This window comes from Bactrocera latifrons, unplaced genomic scaffold, assembly GCF_001853355.1.
Source record: "Bactrocera latifrons isolate USDA-ARS-PBARC rearing strain unplaced genomic scaffold, ASM185335v1 scaffold_63, whole genome shotgun sequence".
Taxonomy (NCBI): Eukaryota; Metazoa; Arthropoda; class Insecta; order Diptera; family Tephritidae; genus Bactrocera; species Bactrocera latifrons.
The window spans coordinates 454,127-477,431 of record NW_017537301.1 but is presented as its reverse complement, the minus strand read 5'-3'; the positions used below and the strand labels follow the sequence as shown (position 1 = coordinate 477,431).

General features: G+C 35.7%; 4 protein-coding genes across 5 annotated transcripts in view; 3 read left to right on the top strand and 1 right to left on the bottom strand.

Moving 5' to 3' along the window:
* The window catches only part of LOC108975249 (glutamyl-tRNA(Gln) amidotransferase subunit B, mitochondrial), a 2,792-nt gene extending 1,566 nt beyond the window's left edge, over nt 1–1,226 (top strand). The window contains exons 7-9 of the mRNA XM_018943602.1: nt 22–158; nt 244–367; nt 983–1,226. Coding sequence (XP_018799147.1) covers nt 22–158; nt 244–367; nt 983–1,204 — 483 coding nt within the window. The 3' untranslated portion in view covers nt 1,205–1,226. The remainder of the gene's footprint in view (nt 1–21; nt 159–243; nt 368–982) is intronic.
* The window catches only part of LOC108975250 (mitogen-activated protein kinase 14A-like), a gene marked incomplete in the record, with an annotated part of 20,198 nt that extends 18,734 nt beyond the window's left edge, over nt 1–1,464 (top strand). Inside the window, 1 exon segment of the mRNA XM_018943603.1 lies at nt 1,454–1,464.
* LOC108975244 (rootletin) lies at nt 1,217–23,305 on the bottom strand. Of its 2 annotated transcripts, none has more exons than XM_018943596.1 (14): nt 23,276–23,305; nt 9,426–9,923; nt 9,060–9,368; nt 8,055–8,975; nt 7,493–7,644; nt 6,749–7,430; nt 5,685–6,195; nt 5,434–5,617; nt 5,152–5,327; nt 4,661–5,091; nt 3,735–4,583; nt 2,482–3,609; nt 1,957–2,132; nt 1,217–1,896 (listed from the first exon to the last, which is right to left on the bottom strand). In XM_018943596.1, the coding sequence occupies exons 2-14, from the start codon at nt 9,921–9,923 to the stop codon at nt 1,836–1,838; spliced, it is 6,078 nt and encodes a 2,025-aa protein (XP_018799141.1). In that variant the 5' UTR covers nt 23,276–23,305; the 3' UTR covers nt 1,217–1,835. The 2 variants fall into 2 exon arrangements, with proteins under 2 accessions (XP_018799141.1, XP_018799140.1); XM_018943595.1 differs by lacking the exon at nt 23,276–23,305 and adding an exon at nt 13,195–13,296.
* Nucleotides 20,476–22,407, top strand: LOC108975247. The gene has a single exon (XM_018943601.1). The coding sequence runs from the start codon at nt 20,702–20,704 to the stop codon at nt 22,352–22,354; it is 1,653 nt and encodes a 550-aa protein (XP_018799146.1). The 5' UTR covers nt 20,476–20,701; the 3' UTR covers nt 22,355–22,407.

The following is a 23,305-nucleotide window of genomic DNA, read 5'->3' as shown; positions in this document are numbered from 1 at the left end:
GCATTTGTCATATTTTTTAAGAACGAGACAAAATTGTTACAATACTTTATAAGTATAATGGAGCATGTTCCTGGCATACCAGCGAAGCTTGTTACAAACTTTTTAATAAATGATCTCTTAACTTTTTGCAACAAAACAAATGTGGACGTCGAGGACTGGTAAGTACCTATCTGCGTAATTACGTGCTTACACAACTTTGTATGAAATCACAACAATCCTAATGTTAACATATTGCTCTTCTAGTCAACTTAGCTATATCCACCTTGAAGATATCATTTCAGCGCTTCATGCTGGCACCATAAATTTACAAGCTGGGCGAGAGCTGATTGAAATCATCCATTATAATCCTTCACAAAAAGTGCAAACGGTAAGATAAAATCAAACAAATATTCATTATGTATGTACGTATATTCTATGTACGTATGTATGTATTGTTCAAGTTTAAGTTTTTTTTTTATACCTTTACCTTATACCTCTAAGTCTAATGGTCCATGAGTTTTTGAAATATCGATCTCAAATCTTACATACGACCTTTTCACGAAGAAGCTGCTCATTTGTCGGAACCGTCGAAATCGGACCAATATAGCAAATATCTTTGTGATAAAAATATTATTTACAAATATTATTAAAAGACCGGTAGATGGGGCTAGCATAGCATACAGTTACCATACAAACTGATAGATCAACCCAAGTCCTTTTAACGAAACTTGAATTTAGATTATTGTCTAAGGCATGGGCACAATCTCCGAATATATTGTTCAGATCGGAGCCATATAGCATATAAGAACATTGAAACTCAAATCAATCAAAATCAAGTTCTTACATGGAGAACTTTTTTATTTTTGTAGGGTAATCGCTAGCTTCGGTGCCACCGAATATAATGTTTTTTCTGTTCTTATATATTTTTATTTAATCCCAATATATTTTAAAAATGTCTCACGTATATAAAATAAAAATAACTAAGTTATTCCTTCATTATTAGCTTATAAAAGACCACAATCTGGAACAAATTACTGATGAGGAAATGATTGAGCAATTCTGCCGGCAGGCGATTGAGCAACAAGAACAAGCTGTAAAGCAATATAAAAGTGGTAAAAAGAAAGCGCTATTCGCTATTGTCGGTGAAGTGTCGAAATTGTCTAAACATAAGGCTAACATGAAAATGGTCGTCGCTTTCCTAGAGAAGATTTTAAAATCAGAATAAAGTAAAAAAAAGTGTATACCAATCGTACTTTTTATTTGCTCAAAGTGTACATTATTTATGTGGTTCTTGTAGTTAGTACTGTAATTGTAATTATTGTTGTTGTTATGTATATGATTTATGCAATAGTGTTTGTGAAATTTGTTGAAAATGAGTTTATCTGCACCATTTGAAAAGCTGTAYCGCAATATTCTCCTAAAAGGAGGAGAAATGCAACAGCATCATAAGTAAACGTATAAATAAATTTAAGTTTTTTTTAGTTTTGTAAAAAAGAAAATTACTAATATGGGTGGGATGCAAGCAAAAAACACACTGTATTCTATTGTCTATCTTGCAGACAATGAAAAGCCATAGAGCAATATTAATCAATCGTAATACATAATATCTCAATGGAAKAATGTTTAATGGATGGAAACAAATTAAATAATTTTGATTTATACAGGATTTTAAGTATGTAAACCGTATGTATGCATGTATGTGTGGTTAGTGAGTATAGGGTTGATTTGTAGACTATGTGACTAATTTATATGCATGTAAATATGTATGCTAATAAATGCATTTAATTTCTAAAAGGAAGCTATTAATGGCAGTTTATTTGTTTTGAATTTCGCCATCCTTTCGTAAATTTCTAGTTTTAGTGATCGTAATCGCGACATGTTGATGGTGGCAGACTCATAGAAACGGCGTTGTCCAAGCTATAAAGAAATATATGTGCTATAGCAATTATTTGTTTCATTTTCAAAGCTCTTTCTTACCGCCTAGACTCGCTCTCTAACAAATTGGGATCTAAAGGATGTTGGGAAACGTGTCGTAACGAATCGCCCAATGTATTTCGCAAGTGTTGCATTTCGCGATTGGCTTTAGAACTACGCAATATGTATTGTTGACGTCGTTTGGCTTCTTGTGCCAATTGCTCACGCAACATAGATATCTGAAAATAAGTATTTTAATTAAAATTTCAGAAGAAAATGTTGCCCTATAAACCAGATCAGCGATCAGCGTTAAAAGCTGGGTCCAATTTGACATGTCGATCTGTCCATCAATCGATCTATGTATACGCGAACTAGTGCTTCAGATGTGAGATATCGAGCTGAAAGCTGCTCATTTGGCCGAATCGACGATATCGGATCATTATAGCTACCATAAAAGCTGTTGGTTGGTCAGTTTTTGTGGTAGCTAGATTAAGCTCCTTTTTTTTGTGAAGGGTGTTATTGCCGTGGTGCAACCCAACCTTTGTATTCTTATTTACATAACTTTTTAGAAATTCGTCCTTAACTTACCTGATTTTCCAAACGCAACACCTGCTGCCGATGGGACTGTTCGCGTGCATCTAATAACTTCTCAGCATGCAATTGAGCAGAACGATAGCGCTCTGTATCTAATCCACCTTCCCCACACTTGGCACTGTCGTGTACACGTGCCTTTAGTCTTGCTAATTCGGACTCCTTTTCCGCCAAGAGTGTCTCTAAACGTCGCACTTTCAAACGTAAATCACGGGACTCTTGCTCAAGAACGGCATGATCAAGCCCACAACTATATGAACCCTGTGCGTTTTCCATTCGATTCGAGTCATAATCTCCAGAATCATAGAACGAAGTAGTTTTTTCTGCACGATCATATGCTGTTATTCCACCACCACCTGAAAACTTACTCTTGCGATCCGACTCTAATTGCTTAACTTTATCTTGTAAAGATTGTAATTTGTTACGTAATTCGGATTTTTCTCTTTGTGACGATTTCAATTGTCGATTGAGCTCTTCCTCCTCACGTTTGTCAGCATCCGTCGTTATACCGCCACTGTCGCCTGCCTCTTGATTCCATTTAGCGATACGCAATTGTGACTCCAAAGCTGAACGTTGCACTTCCATGTCGGTAACCTGCTCTTGCAGTCTCTGAATACGATCTAATTGCGCCTGTTGGCTGCGTCGTAACTCATTCAAATTGCCTTGAGCGTTATCCAAACGTTCAGCGAGAATACGTTTCTCATTTTCTGCTGCTTGTGATTGTTTTTGTAGTAATTTTAGTTTCTCTTCATTTGTTTGAGAACAATGTCCTTGTTCAGAGAGTTCCTTGTTAAGCACTTTTATTTCCCCACGCAGTTCCATTTCTGTGACAGCTGTCTTTTGCAGGCGATCTTTCATTTGATCCACCGTCGTCTTAAGTGAAGTACAGCGTTCCTCCAATTGTACCATTGCTCTATTTTGGTTGTCTAGTCGTTCCTGTGCTTGCCGTGTCTGGCAGTCCTTTTCTTGCAGAGCCATCTGCAGGCGATTTATATCACCCTCCATGGCGACACGCTGCAAGTCCAACTTCGTGGCACGACCCTCTGCCTTTGCTAGCTCTTCTTGGAGATGACGTTTCTCATTTTCTAATTTCGAGCCATGAGTACGGCATTTCTCTAAACGATCCTACAAAGAAGATACAATTTTAGGTTAATTTCCGTATTCTTGGTAGGATTGATATAATCCTAATAATCAAATCGTTCTAAATCAGGCACAAAAACAGTAGAAACCAATGATATGAAGATTCTTACCTCGATCTGTAAATTCTCTTCGTTGCATGATCCTAACTGCATTTCAAGTTGTGTAATATTTTCACGCATTTGCTGACATTCGTCACATTTCTGCTTAAACTTTTCTTCCAACGCATTTAAGGCTGAAGCTTTCATACTACATTCAGTGTTTAGGTTACTCTTCTCCTCCTGCAAATGTCGCACCATTTGTTGAAGCTTACCGACTTTTCCATCGCAACGTAACTGCTGCTCAGCCGCTTCCTGTAGTTGCTTTTTGGCTGCCGCCAATTGCACTTTAACATCATCTTTTTCCCGTTCAATTTGTGCCACTTGATGCATTAGATTGCGCACTCCTTTACGTACCAAATCGGGATCCAGATCACAAGGTACCTCAGGACATTGGGACGTGCTTCTAGCATCATAATCATGGCAACTGGATGATGCTATGCCATTCCGTATAGGACTGTAACGTCGGGTTGGGCTGATGAGACGATAGGACAGATTGACAGTACCGTCGGGTTGAATGCCGGCAATACGGCGCAATGTTTGCGCTACTGAGCTCAATTTTTGCTCTGTATCGCGTTTGTGGAGCTCTACGCAAGCCAACTGCTCGTCCAGAGCACGTATACGTCCTTCAGCACCACCTAGTCGTGCTTTTAACTCTTGTATTTGTTGTGTAGCATCAGCAAGGCATACTTCGAGATTATGTTTCTGATCCTCCAGACGTTTTTCTCTACCACGTGCCTCTTCAATGCGCGCAAGCAGCTCCTGCTCACGATTGTGAAAACGATGCTCGTCTTGATTGGACTGACAACGGGCGCGTCCAAGTTCTGCTCTGGTTTCGCATAGATTTTCTTCGAGATCGGCAAGCTTCAAAAAACACAAGCAATGATTTTATTAATTTTATTGTGGAAAAGACTAGATGGAAGAGTAACTAAATATCACACCTGCTTTTTAATCTGACAGAGTTCCTGTTGACTACGTTCCTTCGATTCGGTTTCCGCCGCCAACTTGTTCTGCAATTCCTTTCCTCCTTCATCCTTTTGTGCGAATTCCATTTGGGTTTTTTGTAGTGTATTCTTGGTTGCATTGAGTTCTTGTACAGTTTTACTCATATTATTTTCAGTCTCCTTTAAAATCGTCGTTAATCTTGTACGTTCATTTTCCAGAGAACTTTTCGTTTCTTGTAGTATATTAATTTTCTGTAAAGCTTCCTCGATGGCGCGTGCCTGTTCACGTTTTGCGCTCTCGACGTGCTTCACATGATCGCGCAACTCTTTATTGCTGTTAGAATATTTATCTTTCTCTATATTACTGTCTGCCAATTGGCGGCGACAATCGGTAAGTTCGTTGCGTAAACTGTCTATATAGCCTTCACCTGCAAGCGATGGTTGATACAAATTTTGTTCCTTTCAGATGAAACAAATGCAAATATTACCTTCTTTTGTTTTTCTCAATGCGTCCTGCAATTCATTGTTGATTCCCTCCACTTTGTCTTCTTTTAGACGTATTTCCATTTTTAACTCWTCCGCAAGTCGATTAAGATTATCCCTTTCCTCTTTTATGCTCGTAATTTGCATTTCCTGTTTCCTTATACATTCTTCTAGTTTCATTCTGTCGGAAATGAAAGTTACGTTATTAAATTTATTTTAATATATCCGATCTAAAATTATATACATATACATRCATACATATTTCTGAGCAAAATTATAATGCTTACCTGTTTTCCTCCTCTCTTGTACGCATTGCCGAGATTTCATCCTTTAGCTGCGCAATTGCATTGCGTTGTTTTTCGTCGTGCGCATTGTGTTCACGTTTCAGTCGTTCGAGTCCATCCTGTTCCACTTTCAATTCTCGCGCGACTCCTTCTAACTTTTCCATTAGTGCTTGTTTATCGCGATGTGCTTTATTTTGAGGAAAGACAAAAAGTGAGAAGGTTCCAAACATCGCACAATTAATCGCYATTCTTACCCATTAGCAAAGCTTGTTGCTTTTCATTTTCCGCGCGTATCATCGCCTCCTCATGCTGTTGCACTAAGCTTTCCAAATGCGCTTGTAATGCCTCTAAACGCTCCTGTAATTTTTCTATTTCGTCATCCTTTGCTGTTTGCAGCGCCTGAAGCGCTTGTGCCATGCGCTTTTCCAACCCTGTTTTGAGTTTATATAACTCGTCCGCGTGTTTCTTAGCTGCTTCTTCTCCTGCCGCTTTCAGATTCGCAATCTTTTGATTGAAATCATTTTCAGCGGCTCGTGCCGCATTCATTAATTGAGTTTTAGTTTCTTGTGCTCGACGTTGGCATTGTTCTAGTTCTTTATTGAGACGACTAACGGCATTTTTCAACGACTCTTCACGCACAAGTGCTTCCTGGTAATCACGCTCCAGCTGTTGACGCTTCTCCTCAGTCGCTTCTAACTGTGTATTCGTATCGAAAAGCACAGCTTCAAGAGATTCCTTTTCGGTACGTAATGCCGCCAGAAGTTCCTTTTTGTACGTAAAAGACAATGATCAATTAAAGGACATTTATCGGTAAAATATCCAAACATTGGCTCTTCACCTGATAACCTTTTTACATATACATAAATTCAAGCTTAAGTTAATAGCTCTCATCTTCTTATAGGAAGCATGAAATCTATTTTAAGATCACAGTTGGGGAATTTATATAATTCTATGATTTTAAACAAATACTCATCTGGTGGTAAGCAATATTCATGAATTGTTTTTGTTGTATTTCAAGAATAACAGTAATATATACAATATTACTAATATTAAAACATAAAACCTGAAAACTTAACCTGAATCTTGGACCGCAGCTTAAACGCCGAAGCAATAAGGCTAAGGTAACAAGCAACGGGAAGAAAGGGCCTCTATATGGAATTAGAAAACCGCGACTATTACGGTTATAAATATCTATTATCTAAAATTTCTTTTCTTTAATGTGTCGTTCACACAGATGTGTTATTTATTAACTATTTAAAACCAAATAATGTCATTGATATTATTATAAAACTAAAATTCTGCGTAAAAAGTAACCAACCTGTAGCCGATGTGTTTCCTTCTCATGCAAATCTATAACGACCTGTTTTTCCTCCACATCCTTTACCATTTCTTCCAGATTTCTATTTAAACGATTATTKGTTTCAACGGTTTGTTCCAACTTTTGACGCGTGCGCATTAGTTCTTCGTTAAGCGATTCTTTTTTGCGACATAACGCTGTCAATTGATTATGAATATCACCGCGATCGCGAGTCATACAGGCCAAATCTTGCAGTATCTTCTCTTTTTCTAGTTGGGTACATTTTAGCTTTTCACTATATGACAAATTATCTGTTTCCAATTCCAAACGAGCCTTTTCAACGCCGCTTAGCTCCTTGCGAACTGACGCTATTTCCTTGTGAATTTCTTCGACTTCTGCTTTTAATTTGTTGCGCTCTTCTTGTGTTTGCACTAAATTAATTTGCAATGTCTTCAATTCGTCGGAGGTGGAAGTGCTACTATTCGATAATTTATCCAGCCTTTCTTGTAGATCACATTTTTCTAAAAGCAGCTTATCCAAGTCATATTCCAAATCGGACTTTTGCTTTTCGATTAGGTTAATGATATTTTCGGATTCGATACGTTGTTGTTCAAGCAAATCTCGTGTAAGGCTTACGTTATTTAATTCCTCACGTAATGATATAGTCTCCTCACGCAAACGGCTACCGCGATCCTCTTCCGACCTGTACGAAGTCCACAGCAATAACTTAAGTTTAATAATCTTGSCATACAAATTTATACTTACCGCAGATTCATTTCAAGTATATTTTTGTCCTTAAGTATCCGCTGAATTTCCAGCTCCACCGCCTTTTTATCATCTTCAAGTAAATCGATTTTCTTCTGTAGTTTTCCATTTTTTATTTGCAGCCTTTCAAAATCTACACTAAGATTTTCAAACTGAAAATATAGTTCGGATGAAAAAAAAAACAATTAATGGTTTGTCTTGAATTTGGAAATGAGCAATTGTGTTAAAATTATATTCTGTACCATGAATTTGCATTCTGGCTGGAACAAAAGCATATAAAAAACCTGTTATAAATAAACACTTAGTTTTATGTCGAAGAAAACGATTGTCTCACCCACAAAATAGAACTTTTTACTAGTTTACAAACTATCATCCAATGACGATTTGAATTGGTTTTTTTACCATTTTATCGCTAGTAATTTTACTCTACATATGTTATGAATATTTTACAATATTATTAAGAAACTGAAACTGAACTATCACAGCATCCATCGATAACTAGAGGTATTTCCAACATTTTATAAATTATACTGCGTCAAAAAAAAAATKAAAATCAACATACTGCTGAATTCAAATCGAGACGTCCTTGTTCGCTTTGTTGTTTCTGTTGGCGTGTCTCCTCTAGCGTCTTCTGTAAACTATCTCTTTCTTTTAATAGCTCAGATAGCTTCGAATTGCTGGCGTCAAGTTTTTCGGTTAGTTGTTGTACCTTCGTAGTCAAAAGTGCTTTCGTGCCTTCGTTCGYTTCGAGTTGTGTTTTAGTATTTCGCAAATTTTCGTTAGCATTCTGAAATTTCACTTGCATATCGTGCAAGGCCAATTGATATTTATGTAGTGCCGCTTGTACTGCTGATATAGTGCCTTCAGCAAAAGCCTGCGATGCACGAGCCGAGCTGCGACGCGGCGATTTTGTTGGTACACTCATACCGGCACCGCTATCACGCGTCAAGTGCATGTGTTGCATCGACTCATTCGCCTCTGTAGCGTCTGCTTCGCGGTCGGCACTTTCTGCGTCTTGTACGACGGCTTGCGCAATTTCACGTATAGAATTGTTCAGCCTCTCTATTTCATCGTTATAACGATTGGCCAACATCGCTTGCGATTCTGCTTGAGCGCAACGTTCTTCAAGTTTTTTCAACTGATTCATAAGGTCAAGTAATCTTTGATCCCGCTCTAAAACTTCTTGTCGTGCGCTTTCGTATTGCACCTTTAAGGTCGCCATTTGAGATTTCAAATCATTATTTTCACATCTAGACTCACAAAGTTCTGCATCTGTTATGCGTTTAGCTTGCTGTAGGACAAATGACAGACCACCACATGAGTTTGTGACATCCTTAGTAACGCTACCTATCTCCAAGCTCATTTTGCCAACTTCATTTTTCATAGCAGACTGCATGTCTTTGAAAGCACGTTTAACAGCAACCACTTCGCGCCACATCTTCAAGAGGCGATTATGTTCACCATTGTAGTAATCCTTAAAGGCCTGTGGAGTAGACAATATTTATATAAAATACATTTTTAATATTTTTTATGTTTTTGTAATTAAATGTTTTAATTCATTGCATACCTGTTCTTCTTCTTTATATTCGTCTTCCTTAATAAGCAACTCATCTCGTAAGTTAGAAAAATCGTTAGTCAGCTTCTGTAGATCATTAGTTATGGCTTCGTTTGTGCGATTCGATTCTTCCAACTGCTGTCGCAATGTATTATTCTGTGCAATGAGTTGTTCACATTTACTATGCTCATCCTCAAGCTTACGGCAAAGTTCACCACTATCTTCGTGCACAATAAAGTCTCGTGCACAAGTTAAAGGCGGCGAGTCCAAAGAAGATGAGCAGGGCAGGCTTGATTGACCTAAAGCCATTGATGTTGAACACTGAAACAAAACGACTATAAACAATATTTCGTAAAGCTATGGGCAGCAAATACTCACCATAACCTGACTAGAGGTTGGACCGGTGGTTATCTTCGGCGCACAAGGGGGCACCGGCGTGTGCTTAATCGAATCATGCATTCGATCCTCGAGATCGCTACAACGCTGTCGATATTGTTGTATTTTTGATTGTAAGCGACTAACAAGATTAGCTTGATTTTGCTGCGCCTGTTTGTAGGAGTCAATACGTCGTCGATAGCTGCTAGCCTCATCAGAGAGGCGTTGACGCAGCTCATTATTTTGTCGCAGTAACGCGGCCGTGGATGTATTCTCAACATTTTGTGTAGGGCTTAGCATTCTTGGTGTTGTTAATGCACCGGTCTCAGAAGATGGAGCAGCACCACTTGGATTGGCAACACCAACACAACTAGATGTTTTATCTATTGCGTTGCGGTTACGACTCGATTTAGAAAAAGGCAATCGACCCGCCGAAGTACCACTTGACTCGAACGAAGCTGGGCAAGGGGTTTGCTTGAAGTTATCGCGGTATGGCTGCATCTAAAAAATTATTAAATGACATCATTAAGAAACTTATTTATTATATTGGTCCAAAATACTAGGTTATTTTAAAAACCTTGATTGTCTGTCAGAAATATTTTCAGTCGGTACATATAATAAGTAAGCTTTAATACTGTGCAAAAATATGCTATGAAACTGAAGCAGCGTATACGTCTTATTCACAAAGAAACAGCGCCGGACTGATTCTAGTTTATCTCATTAACCTGGCCAGCAGTAGTCAAAATGTTTTAAGAGACTCAACGTACTTCTTCTTTTTTATTTACATAGATACCACTTATGCGGTTATAGCCGAAATTTTTCATCCACTTGACCGACATGACCTAGCCAGCGATCCACTGTCTCTTAATATGTCAATGTCGTCGCATACTATATCTCGTACAGTTCATCATTCCATCAGTTGTGGTATTCGCCGTTGGCAATGCGCAAAGCACCATAAATCTTCCGTGAAACCTTTCTCTCGAAAACTCGTCACACGGACTCATGAGATGTTTTCATCGTCGATGGTCTGCACCATATATCACGACGAGAATGATGAGTGACTTTTMAAATTTGGTCCATTTTAAAGTAGCTTTTAAGAAAAGGAAAGAAGCTGCCTTTATTTCGCTATGTCTGAATTTGGTATCCCCGTAAAACGAATACGGTTGTGTAAACTGACGTTGAGCAATTCCAAAAGCTCCGTTGGAATCGAGAAGGAGCTCCCCGAGTCGTTCGATACCAGACGAGGTTTCAGACATGCCGACCGCTTATCTTGGGACTTCTTCAATCTACTGCTGGGGCGAAAAATTCGAGCTGCAGAGCTGAACAGAGAAGGTACAATCTTTTATAAGGGTATACATCTGCTGGCGTATTCCGGTGACAGCGATATTATTGGTCGTAACAACCGCGCCATTAGTTCTGTTTTCTCAAATGGGTCTAGTAGTGAACGAGGGCAAGACGAAATATCTCCTGGCAGCAAACAAACAGTCGTCAAATTCACGACTTGGCTCCCACGTAACTGTTGACAATTATAATTTTGAATTCGTAGGTTATTTCTACCTTGGAACCAGCATTAACACCAACATAAACGTCGGCCTCGAAATCGAACGCTGAATGCCTCTTTCCAACAGGTTCTACTTCGAACTTTGACGAGCAAATAGACTCTACGATACCTATCCATTATTTATATGTGAATCAGCATGCCCATTCCGAAACTCCAACATTCTACTTACTTACACTATCTTTACAAAATAGCGAAGGTTTTTTATTTAACCTCTAAGTTAGCTACCTTTCAATAGAGCGAAAATGCGGAAATGGTTGCTTAGCAGAATATGTAGTTATTATTTATAATTCATTTTATGATTAGGCATGTATTCCCATTAACCCGTTTGGGCCCAACATGTAACCATGACATAAGTCGATATGTTCAACATAATTTTATTTCTATTACTTTAACGAATTGATCTAATAACTAAACATAAACTCAACTAAGAGTGCGTGCAAATTCGCTATAACTGCAATATGCTTCAAATGTATGGATGAAAATTTATGTTTATGAGATTTACATATTATATACATTAAAGTAGGGTTGCATATCATAAATATAAACATGTCMTATGTATTTACTGAATATTTTCTATAAAAATATATACATTTTTATGAGGTTGGTGAAGTAAATGAACTGAAATGGTATGCGAAAAAACAACTATTATACTTATAATATGCAAATTAATCAAACTTTTAATATTCGGTGACTTCATAACAATCACATGCTTATTTCAGTGTATAGTCTGTTTAGAGACCAGTTACTTCGAAGTTAACTTCATTGATAAACTCTGACCACAACCATAATATGGTTTGAGATCATAGCATAATTACATCCCACTTCTTTTAAGCTAATAAATTATTAATTAAATTAAATTATTTTAGAACTCACTTTACGTAAATATTAACCAACATAAAAATCTTTCCAAATCAAACCACAGATATTTTCGGTAAAATTTTTCTTCGTGCAGGTCCTCGTAGGACAAAGGAAGAATTAGGTAGATAAATGTTTCAGAATTCGGAAAAAGTTTGTTTTTAATAAGATTTCTTAGTATTTAAGGGGGGGCCCTGCTTTAGAAGCTTCAAAAATTCGTTTTTTTTTCTTAAATCTCTTTAAAAATTATCTAAGAATACGCCCTAAAGTTATAAATTGAAATTTAAAATATTGTTGAAGCTAGAAGCGAAATAGTGACCGAGCGTCTAGCAGATATACTATTAGCGCTTGGGCAGAAAGCGAAAATTTTGACGCGCGATTTCTCGGCTTTTCATTTTTACGATTTTTCTTAATTGTCGGGCAGGGTAGAAAAGAAACTAAACGTTGTATGTAATTGGGGCAAAATTTAATATATTTGGCATTAAAGTCAAGTTTGAACATAGTTTTAAACAACATAAAAAAAACTTGTTTGGTCAAAAACTACTTTTTCTTTCACCCTTTTTTTGGAATTGTCTTAGTTTAACTAGAAGATAACTTGTTAACTTGTTTGTTTCCGATAGAAAGTGCGACTTGCAGCCTGCCTGCCGTCCGACAAATGCACATGCGAGATGCATCGTGCAATTGCTTCCCAATGGCAGAATATCAAAGATTTCGTATCCAAAAAATTTGTGAATGATGTTTAAATATATAACTATAAACCCTAAAAATTTCGCTTTAATCAATTATTACTTACTATTTTAAGCCTCTAAAGCAAGCTGGGCTAAATGCGCCGTCTGTAAACACATTTTTCTCGAAACTGTGTTTTTGTAAACAGTTGGCAAGGTCTTTGAGATACAATTCTTGAACAGTATTTCTGGCGGAACGAAAACAGTAAGATTGTCAAAATTTGGTTCACTAAGTTTCGGTTGTCCACATTAATGTTAATCTACCGAAAAGTGCCAGAACCATCTAATGTTTTTAAAAAATTGTTTGTAAAGTTGAAATTAGAGTAACTCTCATTACTTGGTTACATCTATGTGGCTATCGATATTTGGATATTGGAATATTTAATCGAAAGACGAGGTCTTTGAATTTAACGGGATATTTTCTGTAAGTATAGCTTAAAGTACTATTTTCAAACAAAAAAGTGGTTTTAACAAGAAATACATATATTATTAATTCACGGTTAGGCATTGCACTTTTTAACATTGAAATACTTTAAAATCCGTTTTTTTTAGCAATTCATAGAACCACTTTTAAAATCACCTATATATCACAGAAATTCACACCTTAAATTCAAACTAGTGGCATATTTACCTCTCAAAATACATTTGTCTTCAACTATTTCCGGTTTAGTAGCAAATTCGCGAACAAAATTTCTAAACCTTCACTAATGCCGACTTGAAAAAAACTAAATCAGCAATGCTCCCCAACAAAGCCATGAAAGTTATCGTCAATATGGTTATTCCCAAAAAGTTGGCGCAAAGTAAACAATTGAATTAACAAATTCCTGGTATCCAGGGACACGAGCATTGATTTTATAATATTGACACAAGTTTGTGGAATTATGAGTGGATAGTAATGCTTGTCGTAGTAACTGTGGTTTTTGGTTATTGTGATCTAGTAATTATTACATACAAATGTACCAGTCAATTGGCCAAGATGTTATGAATTCGGGGTTTATTGAAAATTGTATGTAAGTTTGTAGGCAAGGAAAATAACTTATGATTTTTACAACTTGCATGACATAATGTCAACAGAAATACTAAGAATTGCCGAAGTTGCGTGAATACATGTAACCTAAAGCTATCTACAAATACACATTTATGCTCTAGATAGGAGAATACGTGTAACAGAAAACCGGTATACATACATATACTCACATCGACATTTTTCTCGTTTCTTTTCCGAAACGACCAAAATTTGGTAAGGTTTCAAACAAGGCGACCCATTGTTGGTCGATTTTTTTCATCTAATGCTGAATAAAAAAAGATTTATTATCTGATCAAATTTGACTTCGACTACTCCATTTAAACGGCGTTGAGTAGAGGTCGCTAAAGATATGATTGAAAACACTACTCAGAACCCTACTATACATTCATTAAATGCATCAATATTGGTGTCGAGGCTTAGGTTTATGAAAATGACGCTAAAATTGTCCAACAATCAAAGCAATGCTCATCGCTTTCTTTGTATTATAGTGATGTACATAGTTCACGATGAACTCATTGTAGAGACTTCATTTTGGCAAGCACTAAACGAAAGTCATCTCTTAGATTGGCTCCATTACATCGGCTACTACGAGGTAATAGATAGATGAAGTAGAATTAGCTTTTGCATCGCTTCSTAGGATCCTTTTGCATTTTATGAGACAGTGTAATAAGTAATTTATATTCTTTTTTATATCATCAGATATCAGAAATTTCCACAAACATAATACCTAAAGACCTTTTTAAAAAAGTCTAAAAAATTACAGGGGAAATTTCAATTAAAAACTGGGTTTTTCGATATTAAGTAAAAAATTTGGAAAATAATTATTTTAAATAAAAAATACAGTGAATTTGGGATATAAGAACGTAGGTTCACATAAATTTTGAGGATATGTGAAAAATGCGTTAAAACAAAAATCTTTTCTTTCGGGCTCTAGTTTTGCCTTAAATCGGGATTAATCGTTTTTAACCATTAAAAGTGCAACAACGTCACTCCGGTTCCTCTTTTCGACCTCAGATCGGCCATAAATTATTTTGCCTTTAATTTTTGTTATTTTATCTTTCGTTTCTAATGGGTTTCAAATACCATGAATTTCTGTAAATGTTTACCTCTCTCAAAGACTTAGGCACTAATTTTATTGAATTATGGGAGTTGGTATTCTTGTATTGCCTAAAAGAGAGCTTTTTTTGAAGTTGATACTTAGCATTTTTATTAACACACGTGAAAATGTTTTAATTTAGTCAGTACGGGTTATCTCTGATCAGATGGTATGGCAAAAATTCGTACAAATGTTGGCGTCTGCTGTTACGTTTATACCAAGCGAATAATTCAGGGTTTGGCAATTTTGAAACCAGTCATTTAAGCGAAATAATGAGAGCCTAGAAATTGAAAGCAAAATCACTTGTGCAGATAAGTGTTATTTTCAACTCAACGGCTGATTTTGGAGGTGAAATTCTGTTTTGATGAGCCAAGTTACGCTATACAAGTGCCTCTACGTGTTCATCCCAATATATAGAAACATAAATAATGGTGGCATCCGATGAGGCGTCTCTTGTTACCACATTAATCGAACGATTTATGTATGCACTTCTAAGAGTTAGCAATGAAAAGTTTTAATACAGACCAACTCAACTTCTTCCAGTAAACTTAATTGATGTACCTAACTGTCAATTGCATTTCAGTTAAAGTACAATTATGGTAATTTTCAAAYATGTGCTTTAATACGAACGTTTCTTCAAATAATTTCTGAAGAGTGATAATTTATAAAAAAATAAATCTTCTTATTCACTTRGGCATATATGCGGTTCGTACATCACAGTGTAGAATTATAGAACAATTGGGTATGAATATTTAAACACTATGTAGATTTGTCTTTCATTTCTCCCGGCTTTTCAAAGTGATAACGATTTTAAAGTAGAATTGATGAAGGAATGATAAAATAGTTTATTTTTATGTTCACTAACTATATTTATTATAGTAAGATATGTATATATACTACATACATGCATACATATGCATTGTATATAATTGATAAGGTGTGTAAAAGTAAGTTTCATGTAATGATAAAGCAAGCCAGAAATACTAGATAATAATCACATAATACTACTGAAATGAGACACACTTAGAAAACAAAGTTTTTTTCTATTTATACTTTTATTTTTTTTTTTGCAAAATAAACAAAATTCATTTGCTTATTGATTTCTTGCACGGTCTCAATGTGTTTTACGAGTAAATAAGTATGTATGTATATGTGTTAGAAAGGTTATCGCACTAGGTGAATAAAAGAACTTTTGTTCATACTATACCTTTGTGTGTCCATGTCTAAGTATTTCAGCCTACAAATAAACTCACATGTGGACCTGTTAATATACTCGAATTTTAAGTTCGCTATATTTGCATATACAGATATGTATATAATATATAGATTTATGAATCTTTGTATTTATCTGCATGCAAACATGCTTATAGCTATTTATCAAGAGAGGGGGGAGGTCGGTACAATTCCTCCCAGGTTCGGAATTTTCATAGCGGCTCGGTCCTCTGCAAGATTTTCAGATTTTTTCTCTAACAATTTGATGGATCAGGCCCGGACCCGTTTTTCTCTCTCCGGCTTTACTTATAGCAACTTAAAGCTGCACTGGTGAGAGTTTACAGCTCCAAAGTGCGAGTTTAAAAATAATCCAATCACGCTTGCACTTATGTCTGCTTCTGCACACATGAGCGTTTGAATTTACTAAAACAAAAACAATGATAATAGGTATAAGGTTCTTTGCTTMTCACACAATTTACTTTTTTTTTTAATACAGCCGAAGTTGAATAAAAAATCTCCTCACCCCGTTGACCTTCTGCAGATACCAGCGTCGAATGCATATAGCTTTGTCTGCTCACGTATTAATAGGTCCATACATCAATAAATATACGCTTATATGACATTTAATATACTTATATTTACCATCTAAGTGCCATGGTCGAATACCGAATGCAGAAATACCTGGATTGCACCTGAATTGGCGAATTGGTTGTAATAGTGTACTAAAGACTTTTAATCAAACATGCATTGGACAAGTGTACAAATTTATAGGCTTACATAAATTATTATTATTATTTTTTTTTGCAAATCAATTTTTTCATTTTATTTAAATATGTATATGTTCATATAGTGTATTCGATTACAATATACCCGTACAAATAATAATAATATTAATTTGACGTTACAATATTGCTAGAAATATGTTTGTCCAGCTTTTTTCTCATTTTATATGTCATACGGAGCCTTTTTCTAAAACACAATGATTAATTTTTACATAAAAACAAGAAAAAAACTTTAACTATCCCAATGCTTACCCTTTCCAGGTGTATTCCTTATTGCAACTATATGTATAACCAAATGTGTAAACGTAACCGGTCAACGGTTCTAGCTAGATTACTTATTAAGGAGAACAAGTATTTTATGGAAATCTTTATCTTGATTTGGATCGACTTGTTTGTATGGAAGCTCTACAAGCTATGGTGTTAATTTTTAATATTTTGATAATTTTGTTTCAAAACAAACTTTTGTAAATACTGACCTACTCCGTGTTCAATTTGCTAATCCATATGCTTCTTACCTGCTTTCATTTTCTACAATTGCTATTTGCTAAGAATTGTATACATTTTTTTTTAATCTTTGCCCGAATATTCATAATGTATTATTTCTTGTCTCTCATATTCATCTGATCAAAATTAACCCGTACTGACAAAAAAGTATGTTCAGGTATTTTAATACAAACCTACATAACCGCCTACAATACAGTTTCTAGAGTTAAACAAGCAAATCAACGCTTAATATAATTTCCCATACACTTCTTATATACATATATCTCATATGTTCTTATAATAACCTCTTCTGTGACGGCCTTCAGTGTTTCCAGCAAATTTGGGATTTTTCATTTCGGTTAATTTTTGGAAACGTCATTTGCTAGACTGCACCAAACAAACGATACAAAAACACGATTTCTCAATTTTATTAAGATAACTCACGTATTGGGGTTCTGTGGGCGTGGCAGAGTCCGATTGCGCCCATCTACGAATCATCCCCACCAAGAATCTTAATTTTTACTCAAGGTATTGCCTGCACAGACGCATGGAGGGACAGGAAGTCACTCGGATTTCAACTTGCTCTTTCATCACCCTGATTCTTCATACATTCATAACCCTCTATATATAGTTCCATTGTTTTGAGGTTATACAAAGAACCGTAAGGTCTTACTCTATAGCAAAATTTTTTATGCCAACAAGACTATGTATATTGCAGTTTTCTTAACCCTCTGTGACCCTCAAATTTCAACCATTCCTTAAAAAGCGGTGTTTGTACCGACCTAGGATAATTTGTTACACCTATTCGGTTTGTGGCGCAGTTTACAAAATGGGCCATCCTGAGACAATTTTGATTACACGACGTTTTATATATTCTAAGAATACGTCGAACACACATGAATATAACACGGTATTCGAAAAGTCACCGACATATCAAACTTCCTTGTATGAGCTTGTATATGATGCAACTCTGGAGAACTGCAAGTACATTTTTCTTACAAACAACAGTTCAAACATAATCGCCAACAACTTACTGAGTTAATCATTCGGATTGGCTTGGATTGGAAATCCTTATCAGTGGCGGCACAAATACATGCATAACGTCGTGACACTAAAATGGCTTTAAGCGACAAGCAACAACAGCTTCTGTCTAGAATTGAATTTAATGTCAAACAACAAAATAGTTTAAAAAATAGACATATGTATGTAAATTTAGAAATAAATAATTATACTTTAGCACGCTAGCGATAGTTATGTGGGCGTTTTAATCTCACCAAATAAAAACAAATAGTAAATCGTTTTAGCAATCTTAGTATAGCGCATGTGATTAAAATGTGATATTTATGAATATTTGGTGGAAATATTGTGCGTACACACGAGCATTCATATCTGAGTATTCATATGTCGAATCAGTAATATTTCGAATCAGCACAAAGTCCAGCTTCAATCAAAAACTAGGTATTATTAGAAATGTCGGCRACAACACTCATACGGGTATTTCCGCTTGCAAATATCCGCATGGAACTTCTCAGCACCGAAAATCACTTAAGCTTATTAACTTATGTACATATGTATGTTCGCATGTAAAGGTACTTGAGTTGTATTCTAAAATATTATGTCTTTAGAAAACTGCATACAATAGCAATTTCCGGTACCAAATAAGCTCAAAAGGTAATACAAATATTCTAGCGAAGCAATCAGATTTGCAATGATATTTTGAAAAATACGCGTAAATACATATGTGGTGCAAAGAACAAGAAATGCTAATATAGATTTTTATAAATTTCGAAACGTGCATTTAATGCCTTGAACTTTGAGCTTGAAATCTTGTATTTTACAAATAAGATCTTACATTTTGTATAGTAATTCTTGATTTGTTAAAAAATAGCAATAAATTACGAATATGGCATAATTGTATTTTAGGACGACTTTGGCTCTTATTTCTGGCGATCGCACACATTTYTCTTCGAAACTACATCTTTAGGAGTGCGAATTTTGTACCCATACATATACTACTTAATTATATTGCATTAGTATAAATGTATATGTACCTACAGACACATGAACATTATCTGCCACTTCACTTTTCTAATTATACACATGATAGAATTTCGAACGTGTGCATTGTATATGTATCAATATTCAACATTTCACATTTGCCAATACAAATATCAAATATTACATGCAAATTTGAGCAGAAGTAAAGGCTTCTTTTAAATATATGAGTAATAAATACCACAGAGTAAACGTTTCATTTAAAAAAGTGTCTCATTAAGTCTTTTAGCCAACCGGAGTCCGACCCAATTTCAACAAAATGTTCGATCAGAAACTAAATAGTATAATTATATATATGGCATTTCTGAAATAACAGTTTTAAATCGTGCAATCGTATCAAAATCAAAAAAGTTCGGAAATAATCAACTAACAACTGTACCAATGCTTCCACACACTTCCTTTCAAATGTATCGTTACAATTGGGCCTGATGGTGAAAAAAGTCGGTATTTAAGTCCCAACTCGATGAAAAAGATACACAATACTCCACACAATATTGTTGATGCGAAGAAAAAATCAGTGTGCATTCAAAAACTAAAACTCTGTAGTAGTATTTTCGTTTAATGCATAATTAATTGTTTGATAAGGTAAACTAATCAAGAACCCGAGGTGTRGTGCCATAACATAAGCTTGCACTTCTGCTCAAGCGATGATGAAAATTGATAATACGAATTTGTATTGAAATAAAAAATAAGCACAAATCATCATCACCACTACAGCAAAATGAATATAATTGTTAATAAATGTGTATGGTCTCGTGGTTAGCGTGTGCCCACACAGTGGCGCATTCAGCACAGTGTAGTAAAGGCAAGCATTCGCTAACCGACTGTACTTGAAAATATAAAACATAAACCTTATCTCAGCTTGCGAATCAGCTTGATGTTATGCCTTACAAGTCTTGGGTCCCGATGATACTCACTGCAAAATTTTATATATAATATTATATATATAGAGCATTTATAAAGAATTCGAAAAAATGTGTGTAACCCAAATTAAATTGAAGTGATCCCGCCACTGCATTCCCTCAAATTGGGTTTTAGCCATACATTCACATATTGGCACAGAGGTTTGCATGTGTACTTCTGATTATATTGGCATGTGTATTCTCTTATATACTTCATTCCGGTAGGGATTTGTTTAATTAAAAAAAGAAATACTGAATTGTTGACTAGGAGATGAGCTCGTATCAACACATCGTTATTAATTCTTTGAGTTTTTATATTAATGGTGAGATTTAAAAGATGAGACACTATTTAAGTGGTACTTAGTAGCTTATTGAGTTTTGCCATTATTGCAAATCCGTCGGGCATAAATTTATTAAATTCAGTCTTACGGTTGCAATACAATTTGCCAGTACCTCAGATAAACCTTCAATTTATTGTCGGATGTTAGCTTGGTTCAACTACTTTGAAATAACTGCAGCTGTGGAAAATTCCMCCAAAAGCGATTTGTTAAACGTAAATTAATTGATTAAAGGAAATAAATATGGCGATCGATATTTTAAAGAAACAGGAACAAGCGCGTCAAATTCGTTATTCACGATCAAAATTTCGCCGCATCAACTCTTTGGATCAAATACCCGAAGATCCTGGTCAGGAACAGCTCGCGAATTCAACCAATATCAATATGAATCCAGCTTTCGGTCATCAATCACAACTGGTGCGCCGATCACCGCGTACCATTTCTGCTTCTTTGCGACAAGTTTTACTCTTTTGGCCACAATTGCTGATCAATTTAACTTTTACGATCATACGTTTTATCCTTTATATACCGCTCTCGATAGCGGCACCCAGTTTTTGGTTGTCAGCTTTATTGTGGATCTTTTGGAAGTTCGTTCGTATACCTGTGGCTTTTATTAAGTGGATGTTAAATGTTGACTCTTTGATGGATGTATCAGCGGATGGCCCGCAACGTCATAGACGCACCGTTCTAATTAGTTGTGGAAGTACAATTCAAACATTGCATTTGGCACGTAATTTTTATTCCTCCGGTTCACGAGTGGTGGTGTTCGAGTTCGAAGGACTCTTTGGGCTAGCACGTTTCTCCACCGCCGTCGACAAATTCTACATAGTCCCCCGACCAAGCCCAAATAATGTAGACAGCTATATAACTGCTTTGTGTCAAATCGTTAGCAAGGAGAAGCCTTCAGTTTATATACCGGTTTGCGCAACGAGTCCTGCCTATTACGATGCACTTGCTAAACAACATTTGGAACTACTTGGCTGTGCCAGTTTCATACCGGGTATGAATGAGACCAACGTTTTAGATGATTGTTTGGAATTTTTCAAAAAATGTACAGCTCATAATATTGTCGTGCCACCACACTCTGTACTCACTTCCCCAAACGATCTTCAGCAATTGTATGAGAACAATTTCATCAGCAATTTTCGAAATATCCTAATGGCGGTCGGTTTTCAAGGCTTAGTTGAACGTTTCAAATACTTATTACCAAATAATAGAGTGGAATTCAAATTTAATCATGAAATAAGTGAAAATGAAAAGTGGATTGTGATACGCGATTTACCGGGTGAACATTATATTACTTGTACAACCGTCAAAGATTCACGAATTGTTTCGAATGTTACTTGTAAAGTAGAACATGAAACGAAAAATTTGATACCTGTAACGCCATTACACGCACATGGGAGCCCCGTAGTGTCCGACGAAGCTCAAATTGATTTTTGGCTGAAAACATTTTTCGCCAAAGTGCGCTTCCATCGTAGCATCAATGGGCACATGAGCTTTCGTCTAATTAAGTGTCAAGGCACAACGCAGTTCATTCCACTCGGTGTACGTGTCGGTGTCTCATTGCCATATATCTGCTATAATCGATCTCATGCTCAAGTACTCTGCCGCACTATGAAATGCATACATCGAAGACAATTAAGTTTTACAAGTCCAGATGAGGAGTCAACGCTCGGTGCGTTAACAGCAAATTTTCGCTGGAGCTCTATTGAACGCTCCACTCCGACCACAGTACTAGATAAGAGGGAAGCTCTATTCGCCTATTGGGATCCATTGCCATATTGTGCTTACTACCATTTCCAATTGCCTCTTAAATCCGTCAAGAAGTTTTTGCAACGGCGTCATCGATCGACGAAAACTTTATCGCCACGCATAACAATGCCAGTTCATTGAACGTCATTCCGTGTTGTGCATCGTATGTACACCCAGATGATGATATGCTGGAACATTGATAAGCAATAATATTTTGCTCTGTTTTATAACGCTTATACATATAAAGGCGCTGTCCTTATAATTACGGATCACGTTCATTGTAAAAACAAACGAATAAGAGAAATTATTCCTGAGTAGTTATATGTATATACATGCATATTTATGTCACGATATATGTCCGTATATTTGTATCTTAACAACCACAAATTTGCTAGATATTTTGCGCAGGGGACCAGAGTGAGAGAGATGAAATAGACTGAAGGTGCTGATGAAATTAATTGTCATAAATATAGTGGTGATTTTTATATTAATATTAAAATTTCAAATAATTTACATATGCTATTTGGAGATTAGTATGTAGTATGTCATAACGCTATATATGTATGTACATACATACATCTGTATGCATTTACTTAATACCCTTTATTTTCATAATATTTATTTTTACTAGAGTATAAGCCACAGGGTTAAGAATTTAGTTTTTAAAAAATGTGTATATCTTATTATTTTATAAGCCAAATAAATCGTCTTTCAAACATTTGAATATATTCTTTTTTTTTTTATATTAAACTTGATAATATAATATACCTTTATGAAAGTAATTTTATAAAACGTAAAAACAAATTTGGTCGTAGGTCGTCTTGTTGGTATCATGCTTTGGTCATGAAAAAATCATATATTCACTCAGATGTTCTGCGGCACCATATAATTTTTGGAAGAACTTTGGCAAAAAAATTTTCAATGCTGCAAAAACCACTTTGTTTTTATTGTTATTCTTTCTGAACAATTAATTAACTTCATTAGTTCGTGAATAATAGAGTATGACGGTTTGATTCCGATATTAGCAATAAAATTTTAAATTTATGAAAATGAAATACTCACACATTTGCATAGTTGTTCAAATTTTTTCTT

Bases quoted from the DNA above. Each gene is read 5' to 3' on its own strand.
- LOC108975247 (XM_018943601.1), top strand. From the start codon at position 20,702: ATGGCGATCGATATTTTAAAGAAACAGGAACAAGCGCGTCAAATTCGT.